The 18,516-nt window shown below is 42.6% G+C and overlaps 1 protein-coding gene across 1 annotated transcript; it reads left to right on the forward strand.

Annotated features, from left to right (window-relative positions):
• Positions 1-7,185: 7,185 nt before the first annotated feature.
• On the forward strand, positions 7,186-7,770 carry LOC133907072 (pumilio homolog 3-like). Its single transcript, XM_062349078.1, has 2 exons — positions 7,186-7,387; positions 7,521-7,770. The coding sequence occupies exons 1-2, from the start codon at positions 7,211-7,213 to the stop codon at positions 7,716-7,718; spliced, it is 375 nt and encodes a 124-aa protein (XP_062205062.1). The 5' UTR covers positions 7,186-7,210; the 3' UTR covers positions 7,719-7,770.
• Positions 7,771-18,516: the final 10,746 nt, after the last annotated feature.

Raw genomic sequence — 18,516 nt, forward strand, 5'->3', positions numbered from 1 at the left:
ACACATCCTACAACTAAGCTTCCACCTACGCATCAACTTCCTCACAGATTTTCCATTAACCCTCCACCAGATCTATAACTTGGACTACCAGTGCTCTTCCTATATCCCTGGCCTAACACCATGAGGCAGCATACCGTAATTTATTTGCTTTCAGACTTGTGTATGCATGGTTCAGCTCTAGGATTTCATAGGAATTCAATATAGTACATTGTGGAGAAGAATTGATTTTATATCATCTTGTTTGTATGGAGCCAATATTTGAGCACCTGAGTTTGAACCCAGGTGGGTGGAGCGCTCAAAGGCACCCACTACCAATCCAGCCAATGCCCGGTCCTCAAATTGGTATTGATGGTACCTTAAAGGAAATTCCTTGGTGAGACACGCAGGTTGCCATCCCTAGGGATTGAACCCGCATGGGCTACCCGAAGACCCTCGATGCTAGCCACACAAGCCAAGGCTTGGTCCTCATTTTTTCGAAAGTTTATTTATCTTTGATTCAATACCAGATATGATGCACTCAACAGCGAGTAATCAATACTCTAGAGTGGTAACTTATGCATTGTAATGTACAACACCACACATGGTTATATGCACCACTTTATTTAGTTATTTTTGTAAAAAGTATTCAACTTCATCTGATGCAACGCATTTATAACATTTTTTGTTAAAACTATGTTGCATCTTCCACTTTTTTGTGATAATTTAATTTTAACTTGCTGCTAGCACTTCCACCCAATATTTCAAAATCATGGTACAAAGTGCAGGTGCAGTGTTGCACATTACAATGCAGGCGCAATCATGTTGTAAACAAGACCATAACACACCTTAAGAGGCACTCGCTCCGTCAGGGAAACAACCTTAGGTGGAGAGCTGGTGGAGGTTGCAAGAGTAGGTAGTGAGTTCTGGTGGTGTGAGGCAAGCACATGAATTTGGGGATTTTGAGTGCTAGGAATTTGGGATGGTTGAGGGAGGGGGCCACATGACCTCGATAATATTTTTTAGCACTCGCTCAACTTTCAATGTCTTTTCCTGCATGTTTTAGGTTTAGAGTAATCTTATATAGAACTTCTATTTTTGGTGTAGGACAAGGAGTTGACACCTCTGTCGAATAAAAGAATTTATTGTTTAGGAATATGTGATGTGAGTTTTGAGATGCTAAAATGAAGAAAGAATCAAAGGCATATCATGTTTCTTGCACTACATTTCTATGTCAAGGTACAATGTATCTTAGTCACCAGGTTCACTAATCGATGGGGTCAAGTAACGGGGACACGTAACATGGTACGCCACCTTCCAAAATCATGGTACGAAGGGATATACCTCTTCGGGATGCTAGTTCAAGACATGGAACATGAACCAAGTGTTTCTGGAATGATAGTCCCAAATGTTGCGTAGGCGTATTATCTATACTCATAGGTGTGTGCTCGAGTCCCTCCACTATAGGTACCCCTACCCACCCTAGCAGGTGCACCTTTAGCTCCAGTTGTTATGCCCTGGGGAAGGGAGCCAACTCACTCAGTTTGAACGGAGCATAAAAGGTTTCCCCCGAAACCATAAAGGAATGGAGGCAAGACCTGAAGCCAACTTCCCTCTATCAGAAATTCATCGAATGACTCAACAAGAAGTAAAAAAAGAGCATGTGGGCCCCACCATGAATAAAGTATCCCATCTGATGGTGGAAGTATTACTTTCCTTCTCACAAGAAAACCACATCCGAGAGCATGAGAGTACAAAATCCAAGAGCAAAGAAAAAAAAGGCATCGGTCGTTGTCGCCAGTAGCTGTGATCTCCAACCTCCGGCACCACTCGAGCTTGCTGGATTGTCACCACAGCTTCCATAGGCAATTAGGATTTTGCGATGCTGTCATCGCTGACCCCCTTCCTCCACCAGCAAGCGCGATGCCTCAATCCGCCATCATGCTATGAGGATCAAATTCTCTACATGATTGGAAGCACGTCGTACCGTTAATGTCATGGTGGTGACTAAGACAATGACCTAGTCAGTGAACTGTGAGCAACCCTCATTGTGTGCCGTGTTACTCCTGTCCCGTGTTTTGAGATGAAGTTCCAAGAATGATGTTCACGGGAGACTAAGGGTTGTATTACACACAATAAATAATGGCTAAAACTATAGTGTTGCATAGTGTTTCCTTGTAGTTGCCTCTTCTTGCCCTTGTTTATGCCATGTTGCCCTCTTCTATATTTCTTCTATCATTCACAATTGAAGTTATCATAATTCTGGTGTAGTGGTTGATGTATATTTCACACTTTTGAGTTTCGATTGTTATAATGAGCAATTTCTCCCAATGATACCAAGCATGGTGCTATTACATGCTCGGTTTATGAAGTTTGGCTTTTAAAAACCAGAAAACACTACCCAAGCATTTTGGCCTCTAAATTCTGCATTTGAGGAAATGCCTCTTCCTCTGGAGTACAAATGAATGATGAGATTAAAGCACTTTGTGGATTCTATAGGGCCAATTTCTATCTTTGGGGTTTTGACCAACAGTTTGTGGTCTTAATTCACCATCACAACTATGTTGTGACACCAACTTCTCAGCACATCTTGTCAAAAGCCTTTTCTAAAGAATCTTCAATGCCCCCTGTCCTAAAAATTGAAATAGATATAAGGAAACAACTGGCAAGAAGTTAGGGTTTGAATGCATCTCACTATTATGTTCAATCCAATCAAAGATGCAACTAAAGGAAACAAAACAATGTAAATGTGGTAACATTGACTAATCCAGGAGATCATTCATTGCTTGGGGGAGGGGGCGATGGGGTGCAATTGCTTGCCATACCGGTATAGATTGGCTAACTTGGAGTGCTCTCATTGCTTTTCTTTGATTCCACCACTATAACTACATGCAATCAAATTGCTTCCTATCCATGGTGGGGCGGATATGTGAGCATTAAAGTAGGCCTCTCAACTATCTCTAAGTGGTGTTATGGAAATCACAGCTATCACATATTATGGGAGAAAATATGGATGTGTGGATTGTTGTTTAGGAGTTGGGTTGCTCTTAATTGTCTTCACCATAATCTTTTGGCTTAGTTGGCATGGGCCTATTTGGGCCTTAACTGAACCTTGATCGACCTATTTTTTACGTTAAACCTTTTGCTAAAATTCAAAGTCATTTTGCTAAACTAAGTGGGCTTTTCTCACCTTTGAATCAATTAGAGATCATGTGTCTAGACTTTCGATCTCATCATCCATCTTTGTGACGCTATTGCTTTCTAATCATTGAGATAGGGCACAAATTAGCATCACAATTCAGGTTCCACATTGCCCTAACCTTCAAAGTATGGAGGGGCACTGGAGGAAAATAGAGCCAATTAGGTGGCAATAGCACTATGGGGTGTGGGATCTAAGGAAGCGGTTGCTAACGAGTTGGACAATGCTGATTTTGTCAAGGGGAATGGCAGATTTGGCAACGATGAGTCATCAAAGATGGGAAAAATGGCTGACAAGGCTGAGAGAGGTGTTGGGCTGCCTTGAGTAGGTCTAGAAGAGGAATAGAGGGCACCTAGCCATAATGTAAAAGCTCAACTTGACCCAACTAGTCAACCTTTACTTGTTGTTAAGGTAAGTAGTCAAGGATTAGGCGGGCCATGCTAACGTATATGTACACTAGTACAAGTCTTGCCTGCCAAAGAGGGAGAATGTGGTGGTCAGTGGATGGTGAGGGCCCCACCTCAAGTAGACCTGAGTATCTTGGGCCTATCCTAACTCAACCCGGCCTTAAAAAGCTAAAAAATGGAGGCACAATGAGGCTTATTTGGCAAGACTAGACAAAGGTTGGCAGTGAAATATAAAATTAATTTAATAGCCTAGCTTGAGTATGGCCCAACTTTTCTCAAAAAATATAGGCTCAACACTTGCCTAGAGCGGACCTAGGCAAGGATAAGTAAGCCCTAGATGACCCAGGCTTGGCTTTAGGTTAGGTGTCCAACCAAGAAAGACACATCATTGTTACCATGGTGTCCAACCAAGTAGTTGTTTTCCCCAATGGAACTAGCGCTTCTTAAGGTGGGGCCCTTAGGTGAGTTTGGGATAATTTTGCTTAGTATGGGCTAGGGGAGTTTTGGGTAGGCAATGATCAAGCAGTTTGGGCTGAAATTATGATAGTATATGCTACCTTAGGTCAAAATTGGGAAAAACCTTAGCCTGTGCTAAGGTGTTGCATAAGAAGCTCAGCCCATTGCTATCTACCATGAATATACATTTATGATGTATTGTCACCTTCTTTTTAAGTGACAGGTTCTCCTTTGCAAAAGGCAATGCCCCTTTCTCATTAAATTGCTTCTTCCCCCAATGCTGCTGCAACACCTACCTACTCCTTCCACACCAGCATCCTACATGCGCTACTTATTTTCATCGTTGTAACTACCCATTGACCGACCACATACTAGAACTAATCTTCCACCTACACATCAGCTTCCTCATGGATTTGCCACTAACCCTCTGCTAGATCTATGGCTTGGGCAACCGATGCTCTTCTGTTAACCCTAGCTTAACACCAATGAGCCAGCACGGTGTAATCCGTTGACTTTCAGACTTGTATGTGCATGGTTCAGCCCTAGGATTTGATAGGAATTCAATAAAGTACATTATGGTGAAGAATTGATCTTATCTCGTCTTGCTTGTATGGAGCCAATAGTTGATCATCCGAGTTTGAGCCTGGGTGGGCGGAGAGCTCAAAGGCACCCACTACCAATCGAGCCAGTGCCCGGTCCTCAAACTGGTACCAATGCTACCTGCAAGGGAATTCCTTGGTGAGACGTGCGGGTCCCCATTCCTAGGGATCAAAACTGCACTGGCCACCCGAAGACCCTCAATGCTAGCCACCTGAGCCAAGGCCTAGTACTCACTTTTTCGGAAGTTATATTAATCTTAGATTTAATACTAGATATGATGCACTCAGCAACGAGCAATCAATACTGTAGAGTGGTAACTTATGCATTGTAATGTACAACACAACACATGCTTATATGCACCATTTGTTTAGTTATTTTGTAAAAAATATTCACCATCATCTGATACAAGGCATTCTATAACATTTTCTGTTAAAACTACGTTGCATCTTCAACTTTTTTCTGTGATAATTCAATTTTAACTTGCTGCAAGCACTTCCACCCAATATTTCAAAAGCTCGGGGCATCAGTTTTCAATTTCTTGTAGTGGCATTGAAAATTTTGTTGTTTCCTCCTCAGGGTGATCCAAGCAGTGAAGTTTTGAATCCAGACCATCTTATGGTCCCTACAGAAGTGCAAGTGCAGCTCCCTAGTCAGGCCAGAAAAACACCAACTTACCTAGAGCTGCTACTGTCAGAGGAAGAATTTGGCCTTGATACTGTGTTTCCTGAAGGCATCAATTCCCGTTGTTCACGTAAAATGAACTTGGAGGGCAACACTGCACAAGAAACTGTTGGTTTGAAGCTTCAGGGGCAAACGAGCCATCATAGAAACACTGTGCTTGTTTCTAGTGCTGGCTCAGGTTCAAAGTTTTCTGGTGCTCCAGATAAAGTTCAGCAACACTCACAAACTGCACTGAGCAGGCAGTATTCCTATTTTGCGCAAAGAGAGTATGACCTAGAGAAGTATGCCCATTTAGCGGCAATGCAGAAGGCATGTGTTCGTGCATGGATTGAACCAGACCAGAACAGTCATTCTGGAGACAGCCCAGCAGATGCAGCTATTACTGCTCTTGAACCACAAAGCAATTCTGGTCTTTCTCAGAGCCAACATTCCGGAGGCAGGACAGGCAATATACATTGTTCATGCAGTGAAGTGAACAGTAAGAGCCCTGATGTTCAGCTTCCTCAGCCGCAGATGGGGTCTCCAGCGAACTGCGGCTTGACACTCATTCACATCAAGGGGCAAGTAGTTGCTTTCAGGTACGCATAGCATCTTGTGATTTACGGGAATCGTATCTAGTCTGTGATGGTTAAACCACTGATCGTTCGTCACTGTCATTTTGCGTGCAGTGCCGAATCATCTGGGAGCCGTTTTATACAGCAGGCGCTTGAAACAGCAACAACAGAAGAAATTATTATGGTCTACGAAGAAATCATGCCTTGTATTCGTACACTGGTCATTGATGTCTTTGCTTGCAATGCAGTCCAGAAGGTTTTCTCCAACTCCTATATATGGCCCTTTTCATGTAACTTGAATTCTTTAGGCAGTCAGACATAATTGAGCATGAACTCCCATACTAACCTTTTATGTCTTTTTTTCCACCAGCTTCTTGAGTATGGGTCACCTTTCTACAGAAGAAAACTCATCAGCAATCTACTTGGGCATGTGTTAGCCTCAAGTCTTCATGAGTATGGTTACCAAGTGATACAGAAGGTAAACTGGACAATGTTTTGCCTTTTAGACGAGTTCAGATTTGTATGTTTTTTTTTACAGGATTAGAAGTTAGAACGTTGCACCTTCTTTATTAGATGGCCTCTGCTTTAATGTCCAGGTAGATTGGTTATGTTGCTAACTTGTGCTTTATCTTCGAGATAGCTTCTGCCATAATTCTCATGGTAGTTTGGAATGCATTAATACAATTCATTTTACCTTCTTAATCACTCAGTATTTTCTATGGCGATATGACAGTCTTATAGCGGTGAACTGCTCAGCTTCTTGATCATTAGCTTTCTGTCTCTGTTAGGCTTTTGAAATAGGAGATCTTGATCTGAAGATAGAGATGGCAAAGGAGCTTGGTAGCAAAATATTGGAATGCGCTCATGACCGATATGCAAACCATGTTGCTCAGAAATGTCTAGAGTGTGTGCCACCGCAGTTTATCCAGTTCATCTACAGAAGCTTCTGCGGCAAGGCTACGGCATTGTCTTGCGATGCTTACGCATACCGTGTCCTTCAGGTGGTTAATTTTGGCTGTCTAATTTTTTGTTAGTTCTACTCATTTGCATTTGCTCACTCACTGTGGTGCATGGTGTTCCCAGAAAGCGCTGGTGTGCTGTGATGATCTGGAAATCTATCATAGTTTGATGTCAGAGATTGTGGAAGCTATTGACAAGCTGTCGGCAGACCAATTCGGAAATTATGTGGTGCAGGTAAACTGTATACGATGAATAATCGATTAATCCTCTTTTCAGTACTATAAAAATGGTGCGGTCTGATCTGATCATAGCTAGACAGAAGGCAATAAATATTTCCTTTGTGTTGCGAGCAGCACATCTTGGAGCATGCAGGACCAATGGAGCGATGCATTGTTGTGATGAGATTCACTCGACGGGTTGTGCAGATGAGCTATCACAACTTCACCTGCAATGTGATCGAGAAGTGCCTGACCCACGGCAGCTACCAGGATCGGCAGCTGGTCACGAACGAGATCCTCGCCGCCGGTGGTGGCCATAACTTCGACCATCTGGTGGTATGTCTCTCTGCCTGCAAAATCTGTCGTTTGCCTGAAAGGAAACTAACTAGCTGTGTAAATCTTGGGATGTGGAGGCCGGAATAATGCTTTTATTCCATCATTTAAAAAATCGATGTGTGATGCGATGCAGGATATGATGCTGAACCCTTACGCCAACTTGGTGATCCAGAAGATGTTGGTGACGGCGGATGAGTGGCAGGTGAGCGTGATCGAGGAGGTGGCGCGGCGCAACCTGGGCAAGCTGATGAGCTGCTCCCACGGCAAGCAAGTCATCTCCACCATCCAGAGCGTCTTCACCGCGAGAGGTACCTGTGTCCCTCCCTCCTAGGATATTTAACGATTAACTTGCACTGACGACATGCATGGCCTGTGTTGTTGCAGAGAAGATGATGATGCTTCTGGGGCCCTCCCTCCAGCCCCAGTGAACTCACTCAGGCTGAGCTGAGCTGAGCTGACCTGCTGAAGGAGGATGGCAAGGCTGATCGAGGGCTTGCCTGCCTGCGCTCCTTCTTCTTCTTCTGGTTCTATGGTCATGCATGGTTATCATCAGGCAATCAATAAATCGAGCTCTGTTTCTCTTCTGCTGAAAACAGAGAACTCTGTCTTTATGTTGTTACCTCTATGAACTGCCTAGTGTGTATCTCACCCTGTGCTGTAACGTATGCTGTAGCTGTACTTAACCTATCCATGTCGTGACCTGTGAAGCGATGAGAACTCAATCAGGTTTCAGCATGTTCCAGGCATTCCGCTCCGCATCGGTTGGATATGATATGAGGGGTTTTAAGTTGATTGCGGTTAATGTGAGCAAATCATTAACTGAAATCCGACAATCCACAATCACAGGTGCCAACTGAAAGGTACTTATTAAGCTTTGTGCCAAATACAAACTTATAAGATGAGTGGCCGGTTATTTTTGGTAAATTTGCTCATCGATCCAACAATATAGGGAAGGTTAATTCTTTAAGTGATTAAACACAACGTGATGTTCGTGTAGGATCTTTGTTTACATTGTTATCTTCATATTTACGTGAGAGTGATAACATGCCAATAGTATGGTGGTAATAACTCTAGGTATGAGGTTACCAACTAGAGCTCGAACTTTGGTTCTAGTAAAAAAGTCTCTCGCTATGTGTTCTCTGTGTTTGTGACGCGGTCGCTCAGCGATAACGTGCAAATTGTAGCTAGCTTTTTGAATATTTTCTCGATCTTGAATGCAATACCTTCGAGATATCTAAGTTTTTTATATTTAGGTGAAAGTTCATCTCTGATTTCGTATTCGGTTCCACGTTAACTTGTTCCTTTCTATTAAGAACTTCATCTCTTTCTTGATTGATGAAGATGACTGGGAAACGGTAAGCCATAGAAATTTTTGGTGGCGAGGGAAAGTGCCAGGGCACTGGCTCCTACAGCCGCGCCCTGGACCTCCAGTGCTTCGAAGACCATGAGTAGGGAGGATATAAAGGAGCATGAGATCCACGGAAGAAAGGGAGTTTGGACAAATGGCTGGAGGTTGAAGAAGATGAGTAAATAACCATGAACTGCGCCTTGTAGACTACGTAAAGAAATACATTACTACGTAACTGAACAAAATATTTTTCTGCCAGACGGTAACATGTTGCCATTGCAGCCACAGGTTAAGCATTTACATGGCGCTACTAGAGGAGACTCGGTTTATGATCCGGTTCGGATACTATGGAGAAATCTTATGTACAAACCACAGTAACGGTGTAAATGTGCAAACTCCCACTGTAAGCCATCCGTGGCACATCCCATCACTACTTTCAAAAAACCCCTTCACTGCCAACCTATAAAAGGGTTTCACTACCGGTTTTAAAGCCAACAGTGGACAACGGGTAGTGATAGTCCTCGATTATCACTGTCGACCTGGGAACTAGCAGTGAATTGGTTATCACTGCCGGTTGAAGACTTTAGCCGGCAGTGATAGATGACTACCACTGCCGGCTGAAGGCTTCACTGACAGGCGACTATCACTGCCGGTTGAAGGCTTCAGCAGACAGTGATAGTCGGACGCCAAATCGATCCTTTTGGGGTCGAAATATTGAAAAAAATATATTTTTTTGCACCCGAGGAACCCTTACTCCCGCGTCGTCGCAAGTCACAAGTCACGCAATTTTCGCACGTGTGCGGTTCATGGCACTCGAACTCAGAACCTCTCAGGTCACGCTATACGTCCTTAACATCCCACCACAGAAGTACTAGTGATACCATTAGCATATGCAATCCTATGCAATCTTTTTGACATCTTCTATCTCAAACTTTAAATGATTATTTGAATATCTAAATGATATCAAATGAAAAAAAAATTCAACTACAAAGTTATAGATCTCGTCGAGAGCTACAGTTTTGATATAAAGTTTGTCCCCATCCGACTTCATATGAAAAAATTATGAAATTTTAAAATAAGCTATCATCCACTGTCACTGCCGGTTCTAGCCACAAGCCAGCAATGAAACCTTGACTATTATTGCTGATAGTGATAGTCAAGGTTTCACTGCCAGCTCATAATACGAACTAGTAGTGATAGTATCAATGCTGATTTGTGGCTAGAGCCGGTAGTGATTATCAAGTTTCACTGCCGGTTCTTTTCGAATGGCCTTTTAGTGCCAGTCCTTGATACAAACCGGCAGTGATATTCCATCACTGCCGGCTCGTAAGAAACTGGCAGTGATGGGCTGCCATATAAGCCTATTTTGTAGTAGTGCATGGCACCTTGTTATCCCACCATCCCACCACGGTTATTTTGCAGAAACCCCGCGCAGAGTTTCAATGTCTCGCGATTTCCTACTCTCTCTTCCCGCCGACCCACCCGCAGCCGCAATTCCTGGTAGGGTTCGAGGGAGGGGCCTCTGCCGTTGGTCTCCTCCTCCGCGTCCTCCGTTGCATGGCGTGTATACACTGTCGGGCTCCTCCTCGATGGATTGGACGACGATTGGATCAGCAGCGATGGCCTTTGCGACAAAGGAGCCTGGTGCGATGGTGACGACGGAGGCTGGCGTGGTGTTCACAGGTGCGATGGCCGCATGCGCGATGGGCATAGGCTCTACGGCTACACGCGCGACGGGCATGGGCGTGACGTGCATGGGAGCGATGTTCACATATGCGATGGCCACATGCGCGACATGCACGGGCATGGGCGCGATGGCAATAGGCACAAGTGCACCGGCCACATGCATGGGCGCGATGGCAACAGGCATGGGCGCGATGGTCACACGCGCAACGACCACGGGCGTGGCAGTCACGGCCAGAAGCACGGGTGCGACAGGCATGGTGGCGACAAGCACGACAATGATGGCAGATGGTTTTCCAATCAAGGAAGATGGGTGTAGCACTCAACAAAAGCGCATAATTCTATCGTTTGTAAGTTCAGTTAACATGAGCATAGTTGATTGTAATACGTGTGTCATAATTATATCATTTAAAATTTGTATATTTGGTGCATTGTGATCGCAATACATTTGTGATATTGTAGGGAGTAACATGCGTACCAGAAGTGCCCGATTACTTAGTGCCAGTTGTGGGAATCCCATCAGTGTTAATTTTTTTTTCTTTAGCAATCCCGGCAGCCCAATTGCAGCTCAACAAATACAGGCTTTCGGTTCAGGTTAGCTTGATGCTTAGTAATCACTTTAACTGAACATGTCAGGTTCAGGCAGTACATCTCTGCTCTTCCTTTAACACAAAGTGCTTCAGAGTTGGTGTCAAAGCCAACTTTGAGGTAGGTAGAAGTTGAGCCAAGTGCAAGCAAAACTAACTTTGCGAACCCCAATTGGTCATGCTCACATAACAAAATTATTTAGTAGTTTTGACAATCAAACAGTTTTGGTTTGAATTTTGAACATCACAAGTTGACAGATGATGGAAAAATAGAACAGGGAGCCAAGAACATCACATTTTTGAACATCACAAGTTAACTAACCAAAACCCAATTACACAATATATACAAATTGGTTGGAAGATTTGTCATCTCAATACATGTTCTGCACCAACAATTTACAAGCTTATTCTTTCAACAGAATAGCAACTCTTCCGCGATGCACACCATAGTAGCTGCAGCTCTTGTTCTCCGCCTCTTTGCAATTGAAGCCACACGCTCCAATGCTCAGCCACAACCGCACAACATCTCCTCCTGCCTCGTGCCTCCTCTCCAATGGCGTCAAGAACTTCTCCCTTGTACACCTCGAAGAACCGCGAAGGAGAGCCAGGGCCAACGGGGGTGCCACAGAGGAGGAGGGCCAATGGGGGTGCCACAGAGGAGGAGGGCCGACCGGGGCTCCATGGAGGAGGAGTGTGTCGTATCCCAAGTCAGCACGATACGATCGACTGACGACCACGATAAATCGGGGTATACTTGTGGTAGATTTCTATAGAATACTGATAGTTTGGATAGGGATTCAGAGTAGCAACAGAGGGTTCCGGAGAGAAGGAGGCAGAAAGGTAGGAGAAGAAGTCATCTACGTCATCACTGCCCACTTCATCGACCGGCCGGGTATTTAACCCACATCCAGGTCATGGGCCAAAACTCACGCTTACAAGGCCCAAGGCCCAATCATCAAGTCGACCGTGCCACATCGCCAACCAAGCCTTCCTGCTCTTCGGCCGCCTCACAGTTGGTCATCATGCTGGAGTCCATAGGCGCGACACTGCCTCCCCCTTGAGATGCAATATGTCCCCAGATTGGAGCCGATGGAAATCGACTCTTCAAGACATGGTAATCTTCCCATGTAGTCATAGAGTCTGGAAGAGAAGACCATTTAATGAGCACTAGAGTGACAGCCGAACTACCGCGCTTTGTCAGGCGACGATCTAGGATCTTTTCAGGTTCAAGTCTTGGTTAATCCAGTTCAGGTAATGTTGGGAGATCTCTGAACACCGGAGTATAATCAGGTAAGAAAGGTTTGATCAGTGAAACATGAAAAACTGGATGAATCATGCTTCCCTCCACCAATTCCAACTTGTAAGTAGCAGTACCAATCTTCTCTAGGATTTTGAAAGGATCGAAGTATTTGAATGACAGTTTAGGGTAAGGGCGACTGACAATCGATGACTGAGCATAAGGTTGTAACTTCAGAAGCACTTGCTCCTCAACCACAAACTGCCTTCAGTACGTTTAGAATCAGCCACATTTCATCTTGTTTTGAGCTCTAGCCAACTGCTCCTTCAAAAACTCAGTGAAAATGTAACGTTCTTGCAGAGTTGTCTGAACATCCAGGTTTTCAGATTGGGCCAACAGAGGAAAAACTCCAAAGGAAGGATCAACACCATACAATGCTTTGAAAGGAGAGCAATGAAGTGCAGTGTGGTAGGAAGAATTGTACCAAAATTCAGCCATGGCCAGCCATTTAACCCACTGTTTTGGAGAGGAATGAATAGCACACCTAAGGAACATCTTAAGACATTGGTTGACCCTTCCGGTTTGGCCATCAGTTTGAGGGTGGTACGCCGAACTGAGTTGAAGTTTGGTGCCCAGGAGATTGAATAATTCTTGTCAGAGACAATTGATTTTGGTACACCATGTAACTTGACAACATTACTGAAGAACAAGTGGGCTACTTGGACAGCAATGAATGAATGCTTCAGTGGTAGGAAATGTGCATATTTAGTGAATCGATCCACAACCACAAATATGACTAAATATCCATCAGATTTTGGCAGGCCTTCAATGAAGTCCGTAGAGATGTCTTGCCAAGTATTTTCAGGGATCGGGGCTGCAATAGTCCTGGCGTTTTGCAGTTTTCATGTTTAGCTTGCTGACATATATCGCACTGTTTAACAAAAGATTCCACCATCATTTTGATACTCGTCTAATGAAATAGTTTCTTGATACGTTGGTAAGTGGCTTGGATGCTAGAGTGGCCACCTACAGCTGAGCTATGAAAAGCACTGATGATCTTAGTGTGTAGAGCAGTGTTGTGGCCAACCCACACTTTCTTTTTGTATCTGATAAGACCATCAGACAAAGAAAAGCCATGTGCACTGGGATTGACCACATAAAGTTTAGTAAGCAGCTCTTGAGCTTTGGAATCAACTGCATAAGAATTGACCACCTCCTATATCCATATGGGAACACAAGTAGAAATAGCCTGCAGATGAAAGATAACTGGGGCGTATAAGCTATGAAAGAAGATGAGACAAGATTGAAGAAAGAAGTCACGATTTAGACAATGTTCTGTAGACTGTGGAGTCTCCGCAAAAAATTTGCAGACCTTCCGCAAATGTGCAGAGTATCTGCAAATATACGGACCCTCCGCAGTTTGCAGATCAGACCCTAAATTGCAATTTTGAAGAATTTCACCAAGGGATCCAAATGCCACTAGAGGTATGTGATCAAGGACACCTAAGGAGGATATCTATCAAAGGAATATCACTCTAGGGCATTAAAATAGAGAGATCAGATAATAACTTGGTTTATACCTAGAATGAGAGAGAGAAGATGAACTTAACGTGAATCTTCAAAAACTTCATGGAGAATCCATACTAGAGGAGTTGATCTTGATGCAGATGTCGATTCCTCGAAGAATTGCTCTCCAAAACACTGAAGATTGGGATTTGAGTGGAGAGACTTTAGAGAGAGTGAAGAGGGCTCAAAGAGAGAGAGAGGAACAAGGTTGTGAAAAGAATGATTGCTGGGAGGGAGAGGTTTTAACCTGAAGGGAGGATTAAAAAGGTAAAAAACTTTCACAGAGTGGACCCTCCACAGAATTATGCTTAGTCTCTAAAAATATGCAGATCCTTCGCATAAATATGCGGATGCTCCACACTTTGACCAGCAGCAGAGAAAAGATAGATTTTGAGGAGGAAAAGAGAGAGAGAGAGAGAGAGAGAGAGAGAGAGAGAGAGAGAGAGAGAGATGTGTGTTTCGATGGACATGAGAGATCATGTCACTTGTGATTAGTCAGCAATTAGCCAATCAAAAATATAACCACAAGTGACATGACATGATTAAAGATCCAATTTTTTTTAAAAAAAACACACAACTCTAAGCCTATCTTTTAGAAAACATCTATCTAATAGTTAGAAATCTACAACAATCAATTGTATGCAATAAGTCAAGCCATGTTGCGTCACTTCTCAACTCGTAAAACCTTTGCTCATCTAGTGGCTTGGTGAGGATATCGGCTAGTTGTTTTTCGGTTTTCACATGGCGAATATCGATATCCCCTTTGGTTGAGTGATCTCTCAAGAACTGGTGTCGGATGTCTATGTGTTTTATTCTTGAGTGTTGTACGGGATTGTTAGCTATTTTGATGGCACTCTTATTGTCACACAAGGGTGGAACGTTGGTCATGTTATAGCCATAGTCTCTCAAGGTTTGCCTCATCTAAAGTAGTTGAGCACAACAAGCGCCCGCGGCAACATACTCGGCTTCGACGGTGGATAGAGCTACTGAATTTTATTTCTTTGATGATCAAGACACCAAGGACCTACCCAAGAATTGGTAAGTTCCAGATGTGCTCTTCCTATCCACTTTGCAACTGGCATAATCGGAATCGAATAGTCGATAAGTTCAAAGGATGAACCTTTAGGATACCATAAGCCAAGGTAAGGAGTATGAATCAAATATCTAAGAATTCTCTTAACGACCACTAAATGGCACTCTTTTGGAGTGGCTTGAAATCTTGCACACTAGGCATAATATCAGGCCTCGATGCACAAAGGTAGAGCAAAGATCCTATCATAGAGCGATATACCTTTTGATCTACAGCCTTCTCATCTTCGTTGAGATCAAAATGTCCATTGGCTAGCATGGGAGTCTTGATCGGCTTCACATTCTCCATATCAAAAGCGTATCTTTGATATACTTGGTTTGACATATGAAGGTCCCTTGCTTAATTTGTTTGATTTGAAATCCTAGAGGAACTTCAACTCTCCCATCATTGACATTTCAAACCTCTTGGTCATGATCCTACTAAACTCTTCACAAAAGGATTGATTAGTAGAACCAAATGTAATGTCATCAACATATATTTGGCAAACAAATAAATCCTTATCAACATTTTTAGTGAAGAGAGTAGAGTCAGCTTTGCCTATTTTAAAGCCCTTTTTAACAAGAAAATCCCTAAGGCATTCATACCATGCTCTAGGTGCTTGCTTAAGCCTGTAGAGCGCCTTGTAGAGTTTATAAACATGTTGAGAATACTTAAGATCTTCAAATCTGGGTGGTTGCCCCACATACACAAATTTAGAGATTGGTCCATTTAGAAAGGCACTCTTCACGTCCATTTGATATAGCTTGAAATCATGGTGAGTAGCATAGCTAAGTAATATACAAATTAATTCAAGCCTAGCTACGGGTGCATAAGTCTCACCAAAATCCAAACCTTATATTTGCGTGAAGCCTTGAGCAACCAACCTTGCTTTATTTCTTGTTGTGATCCCATTCTCATGTTGTTTGTTGCGGAAGACCCATTTGATGCCGATCATATTTTGATTTGGTCTTTCTACCGAGGACCAGACTTCATTCCTCTTGAAGTTATTTAATTCTTCTTGCATGGCCATCACCCAATCCGGATCTCCAAGAGCATCTTGTACCTTCAAAGGTTCCAAAGAAGAGACTAAGGAGTAATATTCATAAAAATTTGCAATTCTTGAATGAGTAGTTACTCTCTTTTGTATATCACCAAGAATGTTGTCAACCGAGTGATCTATTTGAATGCTTTGGTGGACTCTTGGGTGTGGTACTTGAGATTCGAATTGGTCCTTCATCTTCTTCAATCACTTGATCTTCAGCTTGAGTTTGAGCTTCATCTTGTATAAGTACATGGTTCTTTCTTATTTTCTAGCAATGTGTGGACCCTCTGCACTTTTCTGCGGATCCTCCGCATATTGGTCCGGAGTCTCCGCACTTTGCCGCAGCTGATGTTGTTTCACAATTTTCTTTAGCCTCCTTTTGATTTTAAGCATCATTGGGCCTTACTTCACCAATGGCTAGCTTCTTGATTGCTTTATATGAAGGTTCTTCATTACCTATGACATTTAGATCAACTTTCTCCACTTGAGAGCCGTTAGATTCATCAAATATTATGTAACACGCGATTTCAACACAACCGGAGGTTTTGTTGAAGACACGGTAGGCGTAGGCTTTTGGTCCATAACCAAGCATAAAACCTTCATCAACCTTAAGAGCAAATTTAGAAGTTTTGGCTTTCTTATTTAGAATAAAGCATTTACTACCAAAAATTCTAAAGACACATTTGGTTTGTTACCGGTTAGAAGTTCGTAGGCGGTCTTCTTCAAAATCTTGTGAAGATATAATCGGTTGATGGCATAGCATGCTGTGTTGATTGTTTCTGCCCAAAATTGATTCGAGATATTGTACTCATCAAGCATTACCCTTTCCACCTCTATGAGAGTCCTATTATTACTCTCGACAATCCTATTTTGTTGAGGAGAGTAGGGTGCCGAGAAGTCTTCAACTTGTGTATTCTTAAATTCGCTTCTATTGTCGCTTCTCACCCTCTTGATCTTTACATCAAATTCGTTTTGAGCTTTTCTCATGAATTTCTTGAATATGGCTTGTGTTTCACTTTTGTCATACAAAAAGAATATCCAAGTGAAACGAGAATAGTCATCAACAATAATCAAACCATATTTGTTACCACCAATGCTTATGTGGGCTATTGGTCCTAATAAATCCATGTGAAGGAGTTCCAATGGCCTTGTGGTCGTCATCACATTCTTAGTGTGGTGAGGAGCTCCAATTTGCTTTCCCGCTTGACATGCACTACAAATTCTATCTTTCTCAAAAGAAACACTTGTTAGTCCAAGGATGTGCTCCCACTTTAGAAGTTTAGACATTCCTCATGCAACATGGGCTAGTTGGTGATGCCATAGCCAACCCATGCTAGACTTAACAATCAAGCAAGTTTTAGATCTCACTTTATCCGTTGAAAAATTAACAAGATAAATCTCTTGAGGCATCATCCCTTTTAGAGACGGTCACACCCTCATTAGTAAAAAGACAATTGTAGCTTATCTCACAAAGTTGCGATACAGACAATAAATTATAACTAATAAGATATTTGAGATAGAATGATCATTGGAAATAGCAATTTTACCTAAGCTAATTATCTCTCCTTTTCCATCATCACCAAATACGATATTTTCATGTGGTCCTCTATCTTCTTCAAATGGTGAGAACATACTCTTCTCTCTGGTCATATAATTTGTGCATCCACTATCTAGCGCCCAACTTGATCCACTAGAGGAGTATGCCTACAAAGCAATTTTAAGCCTTTGTTTTAGGTACCTAAATTTGTTTAGGTCCTTTAATGTTAGTCACAAGCACTTTTGGTACCTACACATTCCTTTTCACAACTCTATCTTTTGTGCGGGCACCAACATATAGAGCAATCACTTTACCACAGTGGTTTCACTTAAGCACATAAGAAGCGTAAAAGGTAGATTGTGGAGCATGGCCCTTTCGTTGCTTGACTTGTGTGATTGGATCACTTTGCATGCCTCCCTTGATGAACTTGAGGCACTCCTTGCCATTCGTCACCAAACGCTCACTTGGTTTGCTTGTATGTGCATCAAACCCAAGACATCTCTTTTGCTTGTTCTCCTTGATCTCAATGGTCTTGTATAGAACATCCTTGATTTGTATGTCTTGATGCACCCATACTTAACCAAAGCACTTAGCCTCTCATTTTCTTTTTATAATGCTTGTAAAGATTCAACATTAGTAGCACAAGCATTTATATCAATATTATAACAATGAGAGGAGCCATTGCTAGTAGAAGTATTAGAGAGGAAGATCGTATCATTAGAAGTAGGAGTGCTATTTTTGAGGGTATCAATTTGCACTTCAAGAGTTTTATGAGTTTCATCCGAACTTAAGAGTTTCTCTTGAAGTGTAGAATTGCTACCCTCAAGACTAGCAATTGAGATTTTGGCCAAATCAAGATATTTGGTTAATTTCACAACTTTCTCCCTCTCTTTAGCAAGAAGCTCCTCGATTTCAAGGTTTCTCTCCTTTCAAAGGATAAGCAAGTCCTCTTGCTTCTCAAGCATCTCCTCTTGACTCTCTATTGTTTCCATTAGCTCTTTCATTTTAGACATAGCATTTTTACTCAAATTTTTAAGCATGCTTTCACAACCACTATCAC

This window comes from Phragmites australis, chromosome 24 (genome assembly GCF_958298935.1).
Source record: "Phragmites australis chromosome 24, lpPhrAust1.1, whole genome shotgun sequence".
Taxonomy (NCBI): domain Eukaryota; kingdom Viridiplantae; phylum Streptophyta; class Magnoliopsida; order Poales; family Poaceae; genus Phragmites; species Phragmites australis.